The sequence below is a fragment of the Mesocricetus auratus genome, unplaced genomic scaffold, assembly GCF_017639785.1.
Source record: "Mesocricetus auratus isolate SY011 unplaced genomic scaffold, BCM_Maur_2.0 Super-Scaffold_100013, whole genome shotgun sequence".
Classification (NCBI taxonomy): domain Eukaryota; kingdom Metazoa; phylum Chordata; class Mammalia; order Rodentia; family Cricetidae; genus Mesocricetus; species Mesocricetus auratus.
The window spans coordinates 54950278-54972716 of NW_024429196.1; the positions used below are offsets into that span (position 1 = coordinate 54950278).

At 43.5% G+C, this 22439-nt stretch overlaps 1 protein-coding gene across 2 annotated transcripts; it reads right to left on the bottom strand.

Moving 5' to 3' along the window:
* Positions 1-423: 423 nt before the first annotated feature.
* On the bottom strand, positions 424-20452 carry LOC121143595 (serpin B6-like). Of its 2 annotated transcripts, XM_040755785.1 has the most exons (7): positions 20346-20452; positions 17211-17385; positions 14988-15140; positions 13122-13239; positions 5204-5346; positions 1166-1321; positions 424-941 (listed from the first exon to the last, which is right to left on the bottom strand). In XM_040755785.1, exons 2-7 carry the CDS (start codon positions 17373-17375, stop codon positions 540-542), a joined length of 1137 nt encoding a protein of 378 aa, XP_040611719.1. In that variant the 5' UTR covers positions 17376-17385; positions 20346-20452; the 3' UTR covers positions 424-539. The 2 variants fall into 2 exon arrangements, with proteins under 2 accessions (XP_040611719.1, XP_040611718.1); XM_040755784.1 differs by lacking the exon at positions 20346-20452 and having other exon boundaries at positions 17211-17390.
* Between the last annotated feature and the right edge of the window lie 1987 nt (positions 20453-22439).

Consider the following 22439-nt stretch of genomic DNA (forward strand, 5'->3'; position numbering starts at 1 on the left):
TAATTGGGTTATTTGTTTTCTTGATATTTATGCCTTCACTTTTTCTTCATATATTCTACTTACTAACACTACCAGATTACAACTGGTAACAGGTTTCTTTTTGTTTGTTTTGTTTTCTATTCTTCAGGATGCCTCTTCACTTGAAATGTGGTATCCTCTGCTGAATAAGTGTGTTTGGGGAGGCAGAACAATTGTGAATGCAATGGGAAATGCTACTGTTTCCCAAAATTCTTTCTTGGCATGTTTGTCTGCCTTTTATCCCTAATGATATTAATTTAGAACTTTTAAATTAGAACTTTTTTTAGTCACCTTTCTATTTGTAATACTTGTCTCTAATTAGATGGTCACCTGGTGTTCATAAGATCCCAATAATACCAAGAGAGGAGACAGAAGGACTGCTTCTCTTCTCGGGCCACAGGGTCCTCCAGCAACACCACAAGCACTTTATTTCAAAATTGTCATTGCATTTATGGATAAGGTCACTTGGATCACAGGCAATCCATGGAGACTGGGTAAAAGATAGAGAGAACACACTTTGGTCAGGGAGAGGAGAACCGGCCAGAGAACAGAATCCCATTGGTTTTAACATGCTGAATGAAGAAAAGGAAGGGGTGGTCGGCACAGAAGCGGGGGACATACAGCGTACACCTCCGCATAAAAATGGCAGCTGTGGCAGCTGCAGCCTCTGTGCCCTCCTCGTTGACCTCCACAAAGGACTTGTGTACAACCTTGGACAGAAACAAGCCTTGCTTGGAAGACATTCCAGAAAAGTCTGCCCTGTGATCAAAGGCATCTGTCATGCCCAGCTTGCTCAGGACGTTGTTCATGTCGTAATTCTCCTCCAGTTTAAACCGTGGGAGGAAAACCTCCAACACCTGTTCATCCATCATGTCAGGCCTCGTCCACTCTGTGAATTTCTCATACGTTATCTCCTTTTCCACCTAGAAGAGAGTTGAACACTTCACAACAATCTTGTCATACAGGGCACTTGGGGTGATGGAGAGGCTCTAACTACAGAGGGATGTGTGACTATAGGGTAATATGGCAGCTGGGAGGGGTTCGGGTACAGCTCGGTGGTGAGCATTTGTTGAGCATGCTGTAGGCTCTGGGTTCCACCCCAGCCTCACAAATGAACGGACAACAAAAACATGATCGTGATCTTTACCGTTTGCAAATCAATGTGTTCATCTGGAAGCATGATGATCATGTTCAGCTCATTGCCGACATAGGGAAGCAACAGAATCTTGGTGAATATCTCTCCAATATACGTCATTTTAAAGGTAGACTTCCTAAACATCATTTGCACAGGTTTCTCCTCATTCTGTGAAGGATAGGTAAATATTAAGTTAAAAGGAGACACAAGTGACACATTGAGCAGACCCAATCAAGGAAGCCAGTCACTGCAACTAGGAATACTTACCTTTTTTATTATATTGTATATGTATGAGTGTTTGGCCTGAATGTATCTATGTGTCCCACATTACTGTGTGCATTTAGTGCCTGCATATTTCAGAAGATCGAGTCAAATCCTCCTGAACTGGAATTATGGATACTTATGAGACACTAGTGGGTGCTGCATTTGAACACTTGTCCTTGTCAAGAACATGTGTTTCTAATTGCTGAGCCAGCTCTCTAGCCTTAGAAGTAGTTTCTCAAATTGATTTCTATAATACTTTAGCAGCCTCTCAAACACTTGGTTAGACCTTACATGTCCCCAAAGGCCCCTTTTTCAGGGTTTGGTCCTCAGGCGTGCTAGATTGGGATGAGGTAGAATCTTATTTGTTTGAGACAGAGTCTCCCTATATAGGTCTAGTTGGTCTAAAACTTGCCACACAGACCAGTCTGGCCGTGACCCCAGAGAGCTAACTGCTTCTGCCCCAAAAGGGTTGTGATTAATGCGTGGCATAGGAGTAGAATTCTAAGAGGTGGGGGCTAGAGGAAAGTGTGTATGTCATTGGGATGTGCCCTTGAAAAGGATTTTGGGACCCTGAACTTTTTACTGTTTTTCATTTCCTGGCCTTGGAGTAAAGAGTTTTACTCTAATACCTGCTCCTCTCATGCCATTCCAGTACCCTCAAAACAGGCCCCAAGACAGTGGGTTCATCTCATCACAGACCTAAACCTCTAACGCTGAGTCAAATATACCCTTTCCCTTATTAAGTTGGCTATCTTCACACTTTATATGAGAAAGCTGACTGACCCAATCAACAAACACCTGGGATGCCCAGGGTCAACAATTCTGTTCTCCTGAGAGTCTCATTTGTTCTCATGACTTTGAACAAAATTCCCAAATTCACTGTTGCAGCTTGAACTTCTCCCTGAATTCTGAAGTGATGTATTTTATATTTGACCCATGATATCCCTTTGTAAAGCAGCTGCTCTGCCTATAACACTTACTTGTCCTGGCTGACAGTGATGTCTTCCTTCCAGTTGCCAAACCCGATTCCTGTCTTTGACTCCTGTCACTCCCTCATGCCCTGCATTTGACTCATTGCCAAACTGTATTGTCTGCCCCTTGAAATGTAATCTAAATCTGACTTTATTTTCTCACCTCCACTACAATCAGCACAGCCCAGGGATACAGTGATGGACTCCTTGTCACTGATCTCAGCAGGGCAGCCATAGGTCCCGGCACAGTGTAAGTCAGACCAACCACTGTGGCTGTACGTATAACTTTAGTGTGGTACCACTCTAGCAGGAGCAAAAGTTAAAACACCTGGAATACAAAAAAGATCCTGCCCTGCTTCCTGTCCTACTCCCATCTCCCTCTTCTTTGGTCCACTATAGACATAGGGCTGTTTGTAGTGTTGTACCTAACTATATCAAGTCCTTTCTGCCCAAGGAACTGGTCCTCAGACCTGGAACATTCTTCTCATGACCTACTGTCTGCTCACATACCGTCTTCCCAGTGAAGGTTTCCTCAGTAGCTCTCCTCTGCAACCACACCCAAGGACAGCATCCTGCCCCCTCCACTGTCTGCTTATGGACTCCTCCCACCAACCGCTGTGTCCTTACCTATGCTCATCTCAAATTTCTCTCCAGCAGGAAAACAAAGCTTCATGAGACCAGACACACTCAACCAGTTAATTCCTGGTGCACAGTATGCTCTTAAGTACCATTTGAAGATGATATTAATGGCAAACTAGTGAGTAGGAATACTGCTCATAATTTAAATAGAAACCAATACCAACAGAAAATCGCATGTCTTTGGAGGTGTGACAACATATGTGGATTGCAGACAGCATCTGATGGAGCCACAAACCAGTCTGTGTTGACTGCAGAGACAAGGAAGAAAGACAATGCCTCTAGGCCCTGCACTTAGCAGGAGCCACAGTAAGTAGTTCCACTTATATAATGAATGGAAAAGGCTGAGGCAGGGTCAAAGCCCAGGTATGAGCATTAGGAAAAAGGCTCCATGCTAAGGGTGGTAGACCAGGAAAGGAGAGTCAGTTCCAAAGAGCATCACCCCATGCAGGAAGCCTCAGGCTCACTCCTGCCTTCCTAATGGGTGATGGACTTCTATGAGTACAACTATAGTCATCTAGGGTTTCTGTTGCTTGCAGGAGAAGGGAGTCCTATCATACCTCTTATCAACAACTGATTTCAAAGACAGAAATACTTTAACTAAGAAATAAAAGAACAGTTTATTTAAGAATAAATCTTAACATAAAATGCATTTCTCAAGAAACCTGAGGTTCAAATTCAAGTTTGCCTGGGAGATCTAAGCTGGGGCTGATGATCCAGACAGAGATGTAATTTGTCAGCCTAGGAGTATTTGGAAAGGGAGAGACAGAAAGACAGAGAGAGAGACAGAAAGACAGAGAGAGAGAGAGAGAGAGAGAGAGAGAGAGAGAGAGAGAGAGAGAGAGAGAGAGAGAGAGAAAGAGAGAAAGAGAGAGAGGGGGAAACTTACTAGATATGGTTACCAAAAGAAAAAAAACTGGGCCACCAGCAAATAAAGTGGTCCAACCACGAAGAGGTTGAAGGTGGAGTCTATCCCGTATACACACCCTTTGTCTGCATGTCCATAAGCATAAATCTGAGCTTCTCCCATCAAACCAAGTCTGAATTTCCCACAATGCTTCAGTGTTACAGAGCACTGACCACACACCAGTGCTCATTAGACAGCTGTCTGCCCTCTGCTGCTTTTCCAGCAGGGTGAGAAATATTATGTTCCTTTGTGGCCACCAGCCGGAGTTGTGGCCCTCCTGAAGGAGGGACAAGATATAGAATTCTAGAAAGACACACTTAAAGGATGAGAATGTGCACCACTGAAGGGAATCACGAGGAGTGGGCTGCATTCAGGGTCACAAGAGCCTCGCACACCACACCTGGAGTTTAGACTTTCTTATCTCCAAAGTTACATGACAAATTCTTCAGAGTACACTGCAGAGCTCTGCCTTCAGGTTTGGCCTCAACAGCTGCCAATGACACTATGACCAGTGACAGAAGCAGGGCCAGGCCTGAAACCATGTAGACAGCAGGCTCCTGTAACATGATAAATAAAAGACCCAGAGACAGATATTGGGGTTCAAGCTTCAAGCTGAAGATCAGAAAAGCAAAGCATCGGATACTAGCTCTCACCATACCTCAGACTGAAATGCAATCCTGGCTCCACCAAAACTCAGACTGAAGCCTCTCCTCAGTGTGGCTGGAGAATCCTGAGACTTCAATGTCTTCCTATCTCAGTGTGGCTAGAGAAAGAATGCCTAACAAAGAGACTTCTTTAATGCTGGGATTAAAGGCCTGTGATCCCAGGTGCTTAGATCATCTATGTATGAGCCGTTTCTCTTTAGGACTGGATCAATCTTGGGTAGATCTGGGTGGCCTTGGACTCACAGAGATCCATCTACCTTTTGATCCTGAGGCCTAGGATTAGAGTGGCGTATGCACCACCATCTCCTAACTTCTCCTTGCTGGGATTAAAGGTGTGTGCCTGTCTTCTATGGCTTGTTGATTGTTTCTGGATCCTCAGGCAAGCTTTAATAAATCATAAATAATATATCACCACAGCCACCCCTGGCAACATTCAAAAGCAAACAGGAAGAGAAAGGCCTCAAAACAGCAAAAGGGAGTCCTGGCTGATGAGCCTCCCTCATCATAAGAGGCACAGGCTACATGAAACAGCCTCCTGGTGTTTCAGAAGCCAATGTGAACAGGGGACCCTGCCCAGGAGTCTCCTCTGTTACTGTACTGTGTTTACCTTGGTGACTTTGAAAGGCATCTCCCGGGTGTCCTCTTTGTCAAACTGCTTCTCCCAGTTTCCTTTGAAGTAGACAGCATTCACAAGGACTAGAAGAGTGTCTGAATTCACTATACCTACAGACAGCAACTCTTGTATTTTATCTGAAAGACAAAAAAAGGAATTAAAAGACATGGTGGTTGGCTGAGAATGACTTCCATAGGCTAATATATTTGAATGCTTGCTTTCCAGCTAGTGGAGCTGTTTGGAAAGGATTAGTAGGTATGGCCCTGTGGAGGAGGTATATTGTTGGGGATGGTCTTGGAAATTTAAAAAGTCTAGAGCAGGCCAGTCTCTCTTTCTGTCCAGTCTGTGGATCAGGATATGAAACTCTCAGCTACTGCTCCAGCACCATGCACATCTGTTTCCTGCCATGATCATGAACTAACCCTTCTCAAACTATAAGCAAGTCCCCAATTTCATGCTTTCTTTTATTAGAGTTGCCTTGGCTGTGGTGTTTCTTCACAGCAATAGAACAATAACAAAGACAAGACTCTATCAGCTAACAGAGTTGGAGATACACACAAAGGGTTGATAGGCAAAGGGTGCCACCTCCTGCTCTGGTCAGGAGCATGGGTAACACTTTACTTTCTCTCAAAACAGAAGGACATTGTCCTTAAAGCAGCAACCCTGACACCAACAAAAAGACACCGTTTTGTTTTTTAAGATTAATTTTTAATTATTGGTGTCTGTGTGTGTACATCCACTTGTGTGCTGATGTCCACAGAGGCCCACAGTGTTAGATCCCCTGGAACTGAAATTATAGGAAGTTGTTATGGATCCTGGGAACCAATTCAGCTCCTCTGCAAAACCACCTTGTGTTCTTAACTGCTAAATCATCTCTCCAGCACCAAAGCCATCTAACTGCTGGGTCATCTCTCCACCACCAGAGCAAAACTCTTTAAAAGTTTTAGACAGAAGAAAAATAAGCCCAAAAGGTTCTAGTAACAAAAACTTCATTCTTCAAATAAACACATAAGTTGATGCTAAACAAGCAGTTGGAACATAAAAGCAACACTTGAGCTGTAAAGAGACAATTGGTGCCTAAATCTTTAAGAAGGCAACTTTAGGCTGTTTTAAAATAGTCTGGCTAAAAATTCAAATTTTAAAAATGGTTGAATTAATAGATATCTACCTTGATCTGGACATTAGAGAATGCACACAGAAATTATACAGAAACTTGTCAATATGCATATTTATTAATCAGCTTTAAAATATATTGAAAGTAGAGTAGCAGTTCTAAAATGGACCTTCTAAGTATAAAGCAATCTAACAACCACGCATAAGTGGGGGCTGGGCCCAGCACCTGCAACCATGCTAGATAACTACTGAATGGGTGCATCACTCCCAGAGAGGAAAGAGCTGCAAGCTGAAAGCATTCTGTATTCTTTGTAAAAACCTTTGGGGGGAAAAATGAGATGGGTTGAGGGACAGTAGGAGGGAGTCACCGAGGATGGGAAAGACAGCAGAGTGGTTGGTTTTGGAATAGGTGTATCAAATATTGGGAGATATCACAGACACATTGTTAAAAGCCAGATGTAGTGACCAACATTTAATCCCACCACTGCCAGGTTGAGTTTGAAGACAACACAATCTATATAGTAGGATTAAGTCAACCAGGTTTTCCTAGCGAGCCACAGTCTTTAAAAAATAAAAAGCAATCTGGGCCTGCCTTCCAGGGCTTGGGGATTGCCACAGAGCCTCCCATCCTGGTAGGATCTAAGCACCCCAGATTACAGGTTTTCTTTTCCACCAACAGAACCAGCTATATCAGGCCTTGTATCCTGGCCTGCCTTCCAGTGCCTAGGGACTACCTGGGGACTGCCAGAAAGCCTCCCCTCCTGGAGGGAGCCAAGCACCCCAAATTCCAAACTTCTTTTCCACCAACAGGACCAGGGGACCACCAGTGGGAGCCTATGCACACCCCAGATTCCCAGTCTTCTTCTCCATCCACAGGATCAGGATTAGGACCAGGAAGAAGAGAATTACCAGAGTATTCGACTTGCTTGCACCCACCAAAAGGGAACTCTGATCCCCTAACCACCAGACCAGAAAGGGGCTCTTTCTACACCAACTAGAAGAAGGGATGGGAAAGAGAAAATACAAAAACACATTCAGCAACAGAAAAACAAATAGGACACCACCAGATTCTAGAGATTCCACACAAGCAAGACTACAACATTCCAATGCAAATGAAGGAGAAGAGAATGACCTTAAAACAACTTCATGAAAATGATAAAGGCCCTAAAAGAGGATATAGGAAAATCCCTCAAGGAAATGGAAGAAAAAAACAAACCAAAAAAATGCAAGAAATGGAAGAAAAAGCAAACCAAAAAATGCAAGAAATGGAAGAAAAAACAAACAAAAAAATGCAAGAAATGGAAGAAAAAACAAGCCAAATAATTAAAAAAATACAAAAAATGGATGAAAAGACAAGGGAAACATTGCAAGAAACAATTCAAACAGTTCAAGGGTTGAAAACTGAAATAGAGACAATAAAAAAAAAACACACTCTGAAGGAAGGCTGGAAATAGAAAAGCTGGGCAAATGGACAGGCACTACAGATGCAAGCATAACCAACAGAATACAAGAGATGGAAGAGAGAATCTCAGGTGTTGAAGATACACTAGGAGAAATTGACTCATCCACCAAAGAAAATCTTAAGTCCAACAAATCCTTACACAAAACATCCAAGAAATATGGGACACCATGAAACCAAACCTAAGAAAAATAGGTATAGTAGAAGATGAACAAAACCACCTGAAGGGGCAGAAGACATATTCAAAAAAATCATAGAAGAAAACTTTCCCAACCTAAAGAAAGACATGCCAATGAAGATACAAGAAGCATACAGAACACCAAATAGAGTAGATCACAAATAAAGTCCCCTAGCCAAATAGTAATCAACACCCCAAATATACAGAATAAAGAAAGAATATTAAGAGCAGCTAAAGAAAAAGGTCAAGTAACATATAAAGGCAAACCTATCAGAATTATACCCGACTTCTCCATGGAAACTCTGAAGGCCAGAAGGTCCTGGATAGACATTCTACCAACACTAAGAGACCATGGATGCCAGCCCAGACTACTATACCCAGAAAAGCTTTCAAACACTATAGATGGAGAAAACAAGATATTCCATGCCAAAACTAGTTTCAAGCAATACATCTCCACTAACCCAGCCCTGGGTTCTGGAAGGAAAACTCCAACCCAAGGAAGTTAACTACAACCAAAAAAAAAAAAAAAAAAAAAGGCATTAGATAATCCCACTTTACCAACAGTCAAAAGAAAAACGGGGTGGAATTCCACACATAATTTCACCAACAACAATCATTCCAAATCAAAGAAGAATGAGCAATCAATGGTCATTAATATCCTTCAATATTAATGGTCTTAACTTGCCCAAAAAAGACACAGGCTAACAGAATGGATTCAAAGACAGAACCCATCCTTCTGCTGCATACAAGAAACACACATCAGCCTCAAAGACAGATATTACCTCAGAGTTATAGGTTGGGAAAAGATTTTCCAATCAAATGGACCCTAGAAACAAACAGGGGTAGAAATCCTGGGATAACAGGAACATACCTAAATATAATAAAAGCTACATATAGCACACCAACAGTCAACATCAAACTAAATGGACAGAAACGCAACACGATTCCACTAAAATCAGGAACAAGACAAGGCTGTCCACTCTCTCCATACCTCTTCAATATTGTACTTGAAGTTCTACCTAGAGCAATACAACAACAAAAGGAGATCAAGGGGATACAAATTGGAAAGGAAGAGGTCAAACTTTCACTATTTGCAGAGGATATGAGAGTTTACATAACTGATCCAAAAATATTCTACCAGGGAACTCCTACAACTGATAAACACTTTCATCAAAGTGGCAGGATACAAGATCAACTCAAGAAAACCAGTAGCCCTATAATATACAGACAATAAAAGGGCCGAGAAAGAAGTCAGAGAAACGTCACCCTTTACAATTGCCACAAACAACATAAAATACCTTGGGGTAATGCTAACTAAACAAGTGAAAGACCTGTATCGCAAGAACTTTGAGTCTTTAAAGAAATAAATTAATGATATCAGAAAATGGAATGGTCTCCCATGTTCTTGGATAGGTAGGATTAATGTAGTAAAAATGGCAATCCTGCCAAAAGCAATCTACATATTTAATGCAATCCCCATTAAAATACCAGCACAATTCTTCACAGACTTGAAAGAACCATAATCAATTTTGTATTGAAAAACAGAAGACCCAGGATAGCCAAAACAACCTTATGCAACAAAGCAACATCTGGAAACATCACCATCCCTGACTTCAAGCTCTATTATAGAGCTGTCGCCCGGAAAACAGCTTGGTATTGGCACAAAAATAGACAGGTAGATGAATGGAATCGAATTGAACACACTGATATTAACCCATACATGTGTGAACATCTGATCTTCAACAAAGAAGCTAAAAATATACAATGGAAAAAAAGAAAGCATCTTCAACAAATGGTGCTGGCATAGCTGGATGCTGGCATGTAGAAGACTGCAGATAGATCCATATCTATCACCATGTACAAAACTCAAGTCCAAATGGATCACAGACCTCATCATAAATCCAGCCACATTGAACCTCTTAGAAGACAAAGTGGGTGTTACCCTTGAATGAATTGGTACAGGAACATAACACGAGTAGCACAGACAGTGAGGTCAAAAATTAATACATAGGACCTCCTGAAACTGAGAAGCTTCTGTAAGGCAAAGGACACAGTCAGCAAGACAAAAAGGCAGCCCACAGAATGGGAAAAGATATTCACTAGCCCCACATCTGACAGAGAGCTGATCTCCAAAATTTACAAAGAACTCAAGAAGCAAGTCTCCAAAACACCAAAGGAGCCAATTAAAAAGTGGGCTACAGAATAAGTAGAGAATTCTCAATAGAGGAGTCTAAAATGGCTGAGAGGCACTTGAGAAACTGCTCAACATGCCTAGCCATCCAGGTAATGCAAATCAAAACAACTCTGAGATACCATCTTACTCCTGTCAGAATGGCTAAAATGAAAAACACCAATGACAATTTATGCTGGGGAGGTTGTGGAGAAAGGGGAATGCTCCTCCCCTGCTGGTGGGAGTGCTAACTCATACAGCTACTTTGGAAATCAGTATGGAGATTCCTCAGAAAAATGGGAATAAACCTACCACAAGACCCAGCAATTCCACTCTTAGGCATATATCCAAAAGATGCCCATTCATACAACAAGGATGTCTGTTTCACTATGTTCATAGCAGCATTATTTGTAATAGCCAGAACCTGGAAAGAACCTAGACGCCCCTCAACTGAAGAGTGGATAGAGAAAATGTGGTACATTTACACAATGGACTACTATTCAGCAGAAAAAAACAATGGAATCCTGAAATTTGCAGGCAAATGGATGGCACTAGAAGAAACCATCCTGAGTGAGATAACCCAGTCACAAAAGGACAAACATGGTGTGTACTCTCTCATATGTGGATTTTAGACATAGATCTGGGGAGTGCCAGCCTACAATCCCATGGCCAGAGAGTCTGGGAAACAGAACCTTCATTCAACAGCTGATAGAAGCAGAGGCAGACTCCCACAGCTAAACACTGAGCTGAACTCAAGGAACCCAGAGACAGAGAGGGAGGACTAATGAGCAAAGGGATTAAGACTGGGTGGGTTTAACCCCCAGAAACAGCTGACCTGACTGATGCCTGGGAATCCAGCATGGGACTGATCAAGACCCCCTGAATATGGGTGTCAGTGAGGAGGCCTAGACAATCTATTGGGCCTTGGGTAGTATTTATCCCTGGCATACAAATGGACGATGGGTGTCCATCCAATAATGAGAGATGCACTCTCATCCTGGAGTCTTGGGGGAGGGTCTAGGCCCTTCCCTGGATGAAATGACTGTGGACACCCCCATGGAGGACCTCACCTTCCCTGGGAAAATGAGGGCATATTGGTGGGGTTGGTGGGAGGGCGTGGGAGGAGGGGAGGGAAAGGGAGAGAGACCAGGGATTGACATGTTAAGCAACCTTGTTTCTCATTTAAATTTAAATTAAAAATAAAAAAGAACAATGTCAGATAAAAAAATAAAAAGCAACAGGAAAAAGCTAGGCAAAGTGTCAGACACTGACAATATTTTAGAGGCAGCTTTGTGAATTTGCATTTATTTAGAACAAAAGCCTCCTAAGCTACAGTTTGTGATCTTACTGCCTGACTGTGGGGCTAGAGGGACAACTGCCAATAGTTCCAGCTTTCTGAACATGCAATAGCCAAAACTTCATCAAAACTCAAACTCATGATGAACCCAAGGTGCTTATGGCAGTAAGTCCCATCATGCTTCACACCACTTCATGGTGGCCTTTGTCCTGAACATACACAAACACTTTGTACTGTGCCTGCCAGTATATAAAGTTCAATGCCAACAAATGCTGGGTGAAACATTTCAGCTCACATTCAAAATCAAGTAAGAAATGCAGCATTTGTGGTTTACATACAAACTTTCCTGCTCTTATAGAGACAGAATGGCTCCATTGTGAAAAATACTTTCACTATTTTCATACTCTCATTCTCAGAATGTAAGTGTCAAATGATTACATCGTTGGGGAGATGAAGAGATGACTAAATGGTTAAAATGTCATACAGCACCAAGGTGGCTCACTTTTGCCTGTAACTCCAGTTCCAGAGGATCTGTCAGCCTCTGGCCTCTGCAAGCACCTGCAAGCACAGGGTGCACATATGTAGGCAGGCATATGCACATACATAGAAAGTTTTTTATAAGTTTTAATTTATTATATCTTCTACCTCATTAGTATGCAATTTTGACTCCATCTTTAATTATGACAAAATTATACCTATATCAACAAACTGTTTTAAAACATATTCCTGTAGATTTATTATCTAAATATATACTGTATGGAGTCACATAAAACTTTCTCAGGCAAAAAGGAGTTGTCACGGGCAGTTTAAGAACTCTGATTTAGGTGTTGGGCATGGTATCGTACAGGGACATGAGGATCCCTGAGTTTGAAGCCAGCCTGGTCTACAGAGTGAGTTTCAGGAAGGCAGGGACACATGAGGAAACTTTGTTTTGAAAGGAAAACAAAACACAAAAAGAGTTCTGACTTCTGATTTAGGGCTGAAGATGCAGGTCAATGTTAGATGACTTTGCCTAGTATACGAATGTCCTAAATTTCAATGACAAGGCACATCAAAAATTAGTCCTTATTTAAAGACCAAAGATGATTATTTATACTTGAAGCTCTTGGGCAGGCATTAACAATTGTTAACAACAGACTACAAAGTCAGGCATAGTGATGAACCCCTTTAATCCTATTACTTGAGAGGCAGAAGCAGGGGGATCTCTGAGTTGGAGGCGAGCTTGGTCTACATGGTGAGTTTCAGAACAGCCAAGGATACACGTGACCCTGTCTCAGATAAATAAATAAATAAATAAATAAATAAATCTAGAATGAGATGGCCTGTCAGAGCAACCAAGTCTATACAGTGAGACCCTGTATAAAATAAATGAATAAATAATATAGAAACAGATAGAAGGCCTGGCAGATAAAGATACTTGATAACAAACCTGAAAAATGGAGTAGAATCCCGAGGACCCAGTGGCAGAAAGAAAAAAAAACAACTCCTGTGAGCTGTCCTGACTGTAGGTGTGCTCAGGTATACACAAACAAACACACAATAAACAAACACATGAGAAAAAAAAATCTTAAAAAAAATAGGCTAACTGCTAACAGGGACTTCAGTGGGTGGGAGGGTTCCTGCTCAGCATGTTTAACAACTTGGTCTCAAATCTCAGCTCTGAAAACAAACAGAACAGAAGGATGCTGCCTTCACCTTCTGTCTTCTTGGCGACCCAGGTGTTGATGTGCTGTCGGGACTGCTCTGTTTCACCCTTGAAGTCCAGCTCCTCCAACTCTGCTTCGTAGAACTTGCGGCAGGAATCTTTAAAAGACTGAGACAGAGCAATGTGATTACACAGTCACTAAAGTGATTAGCACCAACAGCCTCCTTCCTTGATGCACAAAAACAGAAAATCAAAATTTAATGGTGTACAGATGTGATTTGCAAACAAATACATGCAGAATGTAAAAATCCAGCCTTCCCTTTTCTAGCTTTCTTTAACTTTAGTTTATTAATGAGGTAAGATGGTGGTTGGTCTGAGTACCAGCAAAAAGCATGAGGAATAGTGGAGACCCTCAGGTGCAGTATTACACCGCTGTCACTCTGATAAACCACTACATGGACAGCGTGAGGGGTGACCCCACAAGTGCTATGACACCTCTGCACTGCACAGGATGGACCTTCTCCAAGCTAACAGAAACACTTGGGTCTTCATATTTTCATACCAGGCATTTTATTTGCCAAGTGAGCAATCAATCTCTCCAGTCCCTGAGGAAAATGGAATTATGATACAGGATTTCAACACCACAGTCTGAGTACCAGCTGAGTGGCCTTAGCAGAACTAGTCTCACTAGACTTCCTCAACCACTATAAATGAGAAGATAGCAATGGCTATACCTCAGAGGGTCACTCTTAGATATGGACAGATTATTTATTTTATTATTTAAATTATTATATATATTTTATGTAAAGGAGATTTATGCCTACATGTACATCAGTGTACCATGTGTGCCTGTGTTCTCAAAGGCCAGGAAAGGGCTTCAGATCCCTCAGAACTGTAGTTACAGATGGTTGTGAGCTGTCATGTGGGTGCTAGAAATAGAACCCAAGTACCATTCAGGAGTTTCCAGGTTTCAGATTTTTTTTTTGCTTTGTTTTGGGATTTAGGGATGTTCAACTTGAGCATGCACAAAAAAAAGTTTCCAATCTCCAGATCAAAATTTAAAAGATTGAGACTGTGCAAGCCCCTGACAGGGATAGAAATGAACACTCTGCTGATGTCTCTGGCCATCGGGGAGAGCAATGAGCAATACATATTACAGTCTTAAGGCTTCATCTTCCCTTTACACATGTATCTGACGGCAACGCAAGCACATGGGCATGAATCCACATCCAGTAACTCACCGTTGGTAATGGCCCACACTGCCAGCCTCACACAAGTGGTTCACTATGTCACCATAGGTCTATATTCACTTCTATCAGATGGCGGCTAACAATACTGAACAGTGCTTGGGCTGTGGGTCAGTGGGAGAGCTGTGAGCTTTGATGTGTGAGACCCTGGGTGCCATCTCTCTCACCAACAACAGCAATAATAATAATGAGACAGAGTCACCTGATGCTGAGATTCAAAGACTGAAAGAAACATTTTAAAAAATACAGGGAATGGTATCACACAGAGGAAATTCTCACCAACTAAATTTCTGTCTGTACAGAACACACATCACTCTGTATAAAAAGCTCTTGTGTGTGAAATGGCAGAGGTAGAGGATGGCCCATGCTTAGATATTCTGTACAGTAAGAATGTACTCAGGGCCAGGCAGTGGTGTCCCATGCCTTTAGTCCCAGAACTCGGGAGTTATAGGCAAGCAGATTTCTTTCAGTTTTCACCCAGCCTGGTCTACAGAGTGAATTCCAGGACAGCCAGGGCTGAAACACGGAGAAACCCTGTTTTGAGAAACAAGCAAAGCAAAACAAAACAAAAATAATACACTCGCATGTGGCATCAAATCATGGACACCAACACAAACCCACATTAGTGGGCAAGGGAGTAGGGTGAATCCTTAGCCACAGGATACTTACTGCTAGGATATCAAAAGTCTTTTCCCCGAAGAGCTTATTGGCTGTTCTGAGCAAGTACTGTGTGCCAGTCTTGTTCACTTCACTGAGAAGTGACTGGAAGCCCTGGTGGACATCTCCACCTCCATTGCCGCTGCATTTATCCAAAGAGAGTGCCTAAAATCAAGACAGATTACAACACAACTTCAGCAAACCCAGCTATAGGAAATGAGTCAACACTAAACCCCTCCTCCAGATCTTACAGATCTTTGCCACTCAGAGAGCCACCTATTTAAAGGGGAAAATACCTTGACTGTTCCCTCTCTAGGGTCCTCCCCTGTACCCTGTCAACCATGGTCTGAGCAGAAATGGCCCTTCACAAACCCAGCTCATCATGGTCACTAACCATGCTCTGGCTTCAAGCATGGCTACCAACCAGACCTGGTGTGACTCAAATGCAGCCAGTTCTGACCTCAGTTCATGCTGTCTCTTCTCTGCTCTGGGGTCTGCACGGGCTCCAGCCCTGTGTGCCCAACAGAATGGAGGTGAGTGACCCTGTTCCAGGCCTGGGCTTTAAAAGGCTTGCAGCTGCGATGGCACAGCCACCATGGTGGAAGGAAGGAAATCCAAGCCATCCTGCCAGAGACTACATGGAAATCCTGGAGTAACTGTCACCACATAAAATTGCTTGAAAGATAAGCAAGACTATGGCTAACAGTGAACCCTAGGTGCCAGACCTTAGATACAATTCTGTAGACCTCCCAAGTCTCTGAAAAGGCTACATGAATGGCATCAGGGGCTCCCAAAGGAAACAGGTAAACTGCCTATCAGTAGTTGTAATAGCTTGGAACTAAAAGAGAAACAGTCAGTTTAAACTGGAGTTAAACTTTAGGCCCTAATTCTCTCCAGTAAGGAGGCAGACTAGGGTAGAAAGAAACACATTTATATTGTGAAAACATGCTGCAAAGAACTAACCCAGAATGCAAAGTAATGGCCCAAGGTGATCATGGATTAGGAAAGACTCCCTTCAAACACAAGAGGGGTGAGTAAATCAAGATATCCCCAACCTTGGCGTACAGGAGACTGGACTTACACAATTTGCTGTGTCCCAATTGCTACAGTTCAAAGACTACCATGTGTCATTTCCCATGCATTGAATGTGTTCCCCAAATTGATATACTATCATCTGACAACCAGTTCTTCAGAATATGGCCTTATTTGGAGCTAAGCCTTTGTAGGATCAATGAAGTTAAAACGAAGTCATTAGAGTGAGCTAAACTCAATCCAACCTGTGTGCCTATAAGAAAAAGAGACCTAGACATCCAGGGAAGATAAGGATGCCATTTATAATCCATAGAAAAACTAAATATCCTATGTCTTGATTTTTAGAATTCAGACTCTAGAACTACAAGAAAGTACTCTGTGTTACTTAAGCCATCCAATCTGTGGTATTCGTTACACAGCCCTAGCTGACTAATACATCTGGGAGTGTGCATTTACCCCTCACTGTCTCTCTACCTTATTCTGGGGCAACCTGTTGTGGGAGGCCCACTTCTCCATCAGCCTGGGAGCAGACAGCACTAAGACAATGTTTACTAAAAACAATAAGGTGCCCAGAGCAATAAGTTCCTGATAAGTGCTCGTCCACAGCAACACCCTGACCTTGACCTTTTCCAAAGACTAACCACCTCTTCCTGACCCAACCACCACCACCTCTGGTGTCAGGGAATAAATAACCAGCCAAGGTAAGAATAAAGTAGAGCCTTCTTGAAGTTTTCTTTGCACCACCGAGGGGTCTCTGTGTCATCAATCCTAACGCCCTCTGCACATTTTTGGATACAGGCTGTGCAGCAGGTGTGGCAGCCTGTCTCTGCAGTTCATACACTCTAAAGAGAGAAAACACTCTACCAGCAAGAGCACAAATCATTCTATCCCTGTTCTGCCAGACAAGGCTGATTCCATTTGGGAATAAACATCAAGATCCTAGGAGACCATATCTGGAGGAGAGCTGAGGTCCTTTGGGGCCAGACAGTAGACAGTAGAGGTCATGGGAGCCTTGGTGCCATGCCTTTGGTATTTTTGCTCCAAGTTAGCCCTCACATACACAGTCCCCACCAGTGGGTCAAGGTTCCAGCAGGGGTAGCACATTCTCACATGAGCTCTCCAGTCATATCCAATGTGGAATGTGGAGAATCAGCTCAACTGACAATCTGTGGAATTTTTCTCTTATGAAACGGTGCTGGTTACCTGAATCATCTGGCTTGCAGTGTTGCCCTTTGCCCCCATGAAGACCATGGCCAGGACTGAGGAGATGCTCATGGGTGAGAAAAATACATTTTTTGAGCTGTCTTCACCCAGGATTTTCAAAAGGTTTAAGGCAAAGGTGCCATTTGCTTCCCGAAGAGGATCCATGATAGCGAGCCTGGAATGAGGAATTAAAATTAGTATCACACACATACAGGCGGATGTGTAGGCTGCATCTCCACTCTCATTTAAAACATGATACCCTGGCTTAGTGAGCAAAGGGAAAAACAGCCTGGAAAGCGAAGGCTGCATGCAGACAGTGAGGAAGCCTTGCTGGGCTAACTCAGGCCAGTGCCTTGTCTTTCTCATGTGCAGAAATCAATATGTGGGGAACCAGAAGGAATCAGCTCAGAGGACAAGAGGCAGGTAAGGACCCACGAGTCAGGAAGTCCACAAAGCAGCAGTGTAGGCTGTCAGCTCTGACATCATCCACACACAGTTGTCTAATTCCTTTTCCCCAGTTAGACAGTACAACAGTTCTAAGATTTCCCATCAGCTCCCCTGAGCAGTGGCTGGGAACTCAGAGCATGAGAAGGGGAGGTAACAGGTCACAGGGAATGGAAGGGTGTCCAATTGTTGTAGTCTGAACAGAATACACAGTGTAGCTTTACACTGTTGCTATGGGAAGTTAGACTGAACTGTAAGAAGATTCTTTGGGCCTGGAGGTGGTGGCACGTACCTTTAATCCCAGCACTTGGGAGGCAGATCTCTGCGTCAAGCCCAGGCTGGCCTCACTATCATCTCTCTGCCTCAGCCTCCTGAGTACTGGGATTGCAAGTGTACAGCATCACACCTGGCTTCTCCCCCAGTGTTTTCTCTTTGCTATTGATTTCTGTCTACTGATTCTATGTGTGCAACCCATGAAAACAGATGTGCAGATGTAGGGAACCACATTAACTTGGTCTATGGAGCCAAGTATGAGCCAAATGATGACACAAGCCAGAGTAGATGCAGTTACTGAGGGTCTGAAACACAGGACACTCCTAACATGAACTGGTAACATCAGCCATTCCTGTCACCTCATGTCCCAGCAGGAAAATCTCTGATCACATGACATTAACCCAAAGTTACTCAATACATCAAATATCACAACATAGTTCTAAACCACACCAGAAAAGTACAAACATCCTTAGGATTAGTCCTATCACAAAGTAACTGCCTGCCCACCCCCACACACACACACACACACACACACACACACACACACACACACAACTCTCCTAACTTCACCCAGCATGCTTTCATAGCCCAGTGTTCTTGATGATAAGACAAGGACATGACAAAGAAATTGACTAGGCACTTGAGGGTCAGGACCACCAAAACCATCAGTTCCAGTAATGTTCCTGGTTCCCTGGTATCCAGAAATACCAGAAAGGAACTCAAGTTCCTAATCTCACTTGCCTGGAAGCTACATGTGAGGGTGGGACCAAACTCCAGTCCACATACCAAGTCCTTCTGAACAGCTGTGGAACTAGATCTCTAAGTTTTGATGGAATAAAAAAATGAGTTACATCTATCTCTAACTTTACCACATCTCCTAAATGATTTACTGCTACCTCTTCTGGGGGAGGAATGTCACAGTAGCTGTGGTCAGGGCTCTCTGTAAAAGCCCATGAAGGAAAAACCATTTGCTTCTGACCAAGAGATTAGACTCTGCCTCTGGCCTGGGTGCATTAAGGTTCCAAACTACTCTCAAACAAAGGAGTTAATCACCTGGCTAAGGACCCCCACTCTGGAGGGGATTCACCTAACACACATTAAATATATGGAAGGAATAATCTCCTTAAGGAGCTGATGCATTTTCCTCCCCAGGAAGCCCAGGCCTGGTACAGCCACTCCCAGGGAAATTGGACTGCCCTTCCTTCCTGCCTGGGTGCATTGAGGTTCCAAACAACACTAAAACAAAAGTTAATTACATGACTAAGGAGCCCCTGCCCCCCAACAGGGGATTTGCCTAATGTCATGCAAAATGTAAGAGAGGAATAATTATCCCTTTAAGGAGCTGATGCATTTTCCTCCCCAGAAAGCCCAGCCCTGGCACTGACACTCCCAAGCTGCTGTGGGCTCTTTCTTTCTGTTTCTGACCACATAGCTTAAGTATGCCTTCCCTTGTTCTGCGAATTTTTTCACTTTTTCTCTAAAGCTACCTCCTTTTCGACAGTGGCTCCTGGCTGAACCTCAATTCCTAAATCAACCAGCAACCATTTTCTCAACTCTTCTCAGCCTCCCTACTCCCAGAAGCTGTTCTGGGGCTTTTCTTTTAATTTCTAATAAAATTGTCTTTGACCTTCCTTCTCAATCCATTCTTGGGGGAGAGAGTGTCGAAGACCCAATTTTACTAAAAACAGGTGGAACTCCAGAGAGGGCTTTCTAAAAACTTCCAGTAACACTGACACAGGGAGAATAATAATTTTTCATACTTTTAATTCTCAGAACAAGAAAAAGGAGGAGTCACAGGCCTGTGACCCAGTGGCAGAGCACTTGCTCAACAGACCTAGGGTCTGTGTCCATGAACATAACAAGGAGAAAAGGAGAAAAAAGAAGTAAGTCACCGGACAATTTCATCATCTGTTTTCACAGATTGAAGTCTTCAAAGAGCAGTGCTCTGATCCTAACTTTCCAGCCTCACACAGGACACAAAGACCACGACAGTTCCTGAAGAAGATCCAGAAAATAAGGTCCAACACCCTTGGCACAGACTCCCAGGCCTCTCTCTGGCCCCTACCCTCTGCGATCCCAAAGACTGTGGCATGTGTTAGGAGCCCAGGAGCTCACCATCTGGACAAGCAGGATCAGAGGTGGCTCTGTGTTCCCGAGCATATACGGAACTGATGCTACACAAGCCACCCCCTCAATAGGTGTTGAGCCATCGCACCTGGCATCCCAGAGGGCAGCAGTGCCACCAGCTGGTCTGGAACACAAGGCAACTCTCCCAGCAGAGTCACTTATTGCTGTGGCAACTATGCAGCTTGGGGAAACCCTAGCCTGGATCCTAGAGCTCTTGTGGCTCTCCACACTTCCCCCTTCCTCCCATGTCCCCAGCACCGCATGCCAAAGCCAGCCCGCCACAGAGCCTACCCTGGACTCCAGGTTCAAAAGCTGGACAGTGAGCTGAGCAGGAATCTGGAGGCAGTGGTCATGTATGTCTTCGGCCTCAAATATCTGAGGGATGGAGAGGTGGGTGGAGTCTGGAGCCCAAGGAACCAGCCTTGGGATGGGGGAGGGGGCAGAAAAAGCAGAGACTATGGTCAGGTGACCCAGCCTAAGGACCCAACCCTTCCATTAGCTCCTGGCATCAAGCCTGACAATTCTGCATGTAATCTTCCCTGGATATTTTTCTTTACTTACCAAAGGAGCTAGGAAAACAAGGACAAGAACAAACCCAGGCTGGAATCTCTGGATGGTTTCCTTCATAGGACCAGAGTGAGGTCTCCCCAGCCTGTTCACTATGCCTTCATCAAGACTGAATGACAGACAGCATTAACAACACCAGAGTGTGCCAGCACTTAGGGGACATAAATGGGACAGAACAGAAGAGCAGTTTAAAGTCAGAGAGAGACAAAAAGAATTTTACTACTGGGGCTGGAGAGAGAACTTGTCTATCATACACAGATAAGTAAATAAGTGAATGAATAAATAAATAAGTGAATGGATAGATAAATAGACAGACAGGCACACAGACAGAAACACAGGCAGTTGTTCCAGGACTCCACTACTTATTCTTTTGGTCCAAAATAGCAGGGGTTTTACTTAAATGAATATGAAAACTCAGTTTCCCATCTCATGGAGGTCTTGGGGGGAGGGGACAGGGACCTGGTAGAATGCCAGCCAGGATTAAGGGTCAGGTCAACTCTGCCTTTTTTGCATCATCCTAAATGAAGGATTCCCAACAGTGACCATACTGACATTTGGTTGATGTGTCTTGGTTATGCATGCTACCCTGACCTCATAGGATTTGGCAATCTTCCTCTTAGGAATCCACATGTGACCCCCACTCCATTAATAAGGAGAGCCCTGGCTACTGACCCAGGCTTTGGGATCACAGAGGGATGGAGTCAGAGAGAGGTCTGGGAGTCAGTGCTAAGGGCATTGGATCTGTTTTTATGGAGCCTTTGTGCCTTCAGCCTTGAAGGAAGGTAGGTTGGGGACCCAGGTTTCTAGATAGACACCCCTTGGATGATTAATGTCCCTTGTTGACAAAGCAAATTAAAGAAGACATGTGACATGGCAAGACTGCCAGTCTTCCTTCCGGCCTTTAGTTATTTAGTGGGCCACACAGGTATCCTGGCTCTCCAGCAAAAGCAGTTTCTAAGTGTCAGTTACCATTTAACAAATGCCATTGAGAAAGTTTTCCTTTTAAGGTGTTTGTGATAGTTTCAATGTAATTGGCCCCCATAATCCCAGAGTCTCATAACCAGTGACACTATTAGCAGGTGTGGCTTTGTTGGAATAGGTATGGTCTTGTAGGAGGAAGTGTGACACTTCGAGGCTTCATACACTCAGGATACTGTCCAGTGTGTCAGTTGACTTCCTGTTGCCTGCAAAATGTAGCATTCTCAGCTCCTGTACCCTGTCTCCCTGCACAGCACCATGCTCCCCATCATGAGGACAACTGACTGAACCTTTAAAACTGGAAAAGAGCCACCCAAATTAAATGTTTTCTTTATACTATTTGCCATGGCCATGGCGTCTCTTCACAGAAATAAAACCCCTAACTAAAACAGTGTTATTCATAGCCTTGCTAACAGTTGTCAGATTTTCTGTCAAACCTTGCATTTTTACCATTCTGCTGGGTGAGAGATGCTCTCTCAGTGTCGTTCTGGTTAGTACATGTTTCTGTGTTATTCTCGTACATCTCGATAACATTTTCACTTCCTTATGTTTTTAAAGAATATATTGCTTCACTTGGGGATCAGAGTGGAGATTGAGTAGGGGGCTGGGGGACCTGGTGGGGAGGGGAGGGGAGGAGGGGGAGGGAGAGAGAGAGCTGGGATTGACATGTGAAACAAGATTGTTTCTAACCTAAATTAAAAAAAAAAAAAGAATATATTCCTTCTGGGAATAAGCCAGAGCCTTGCACATGCTAAGACAGTGCTCTGCCCTCTGTCTTCACTCCCAACATTTTCTTTATTGTGAGTTCAGATACTCAAAAGCCATTTCACCTTTCCTGTT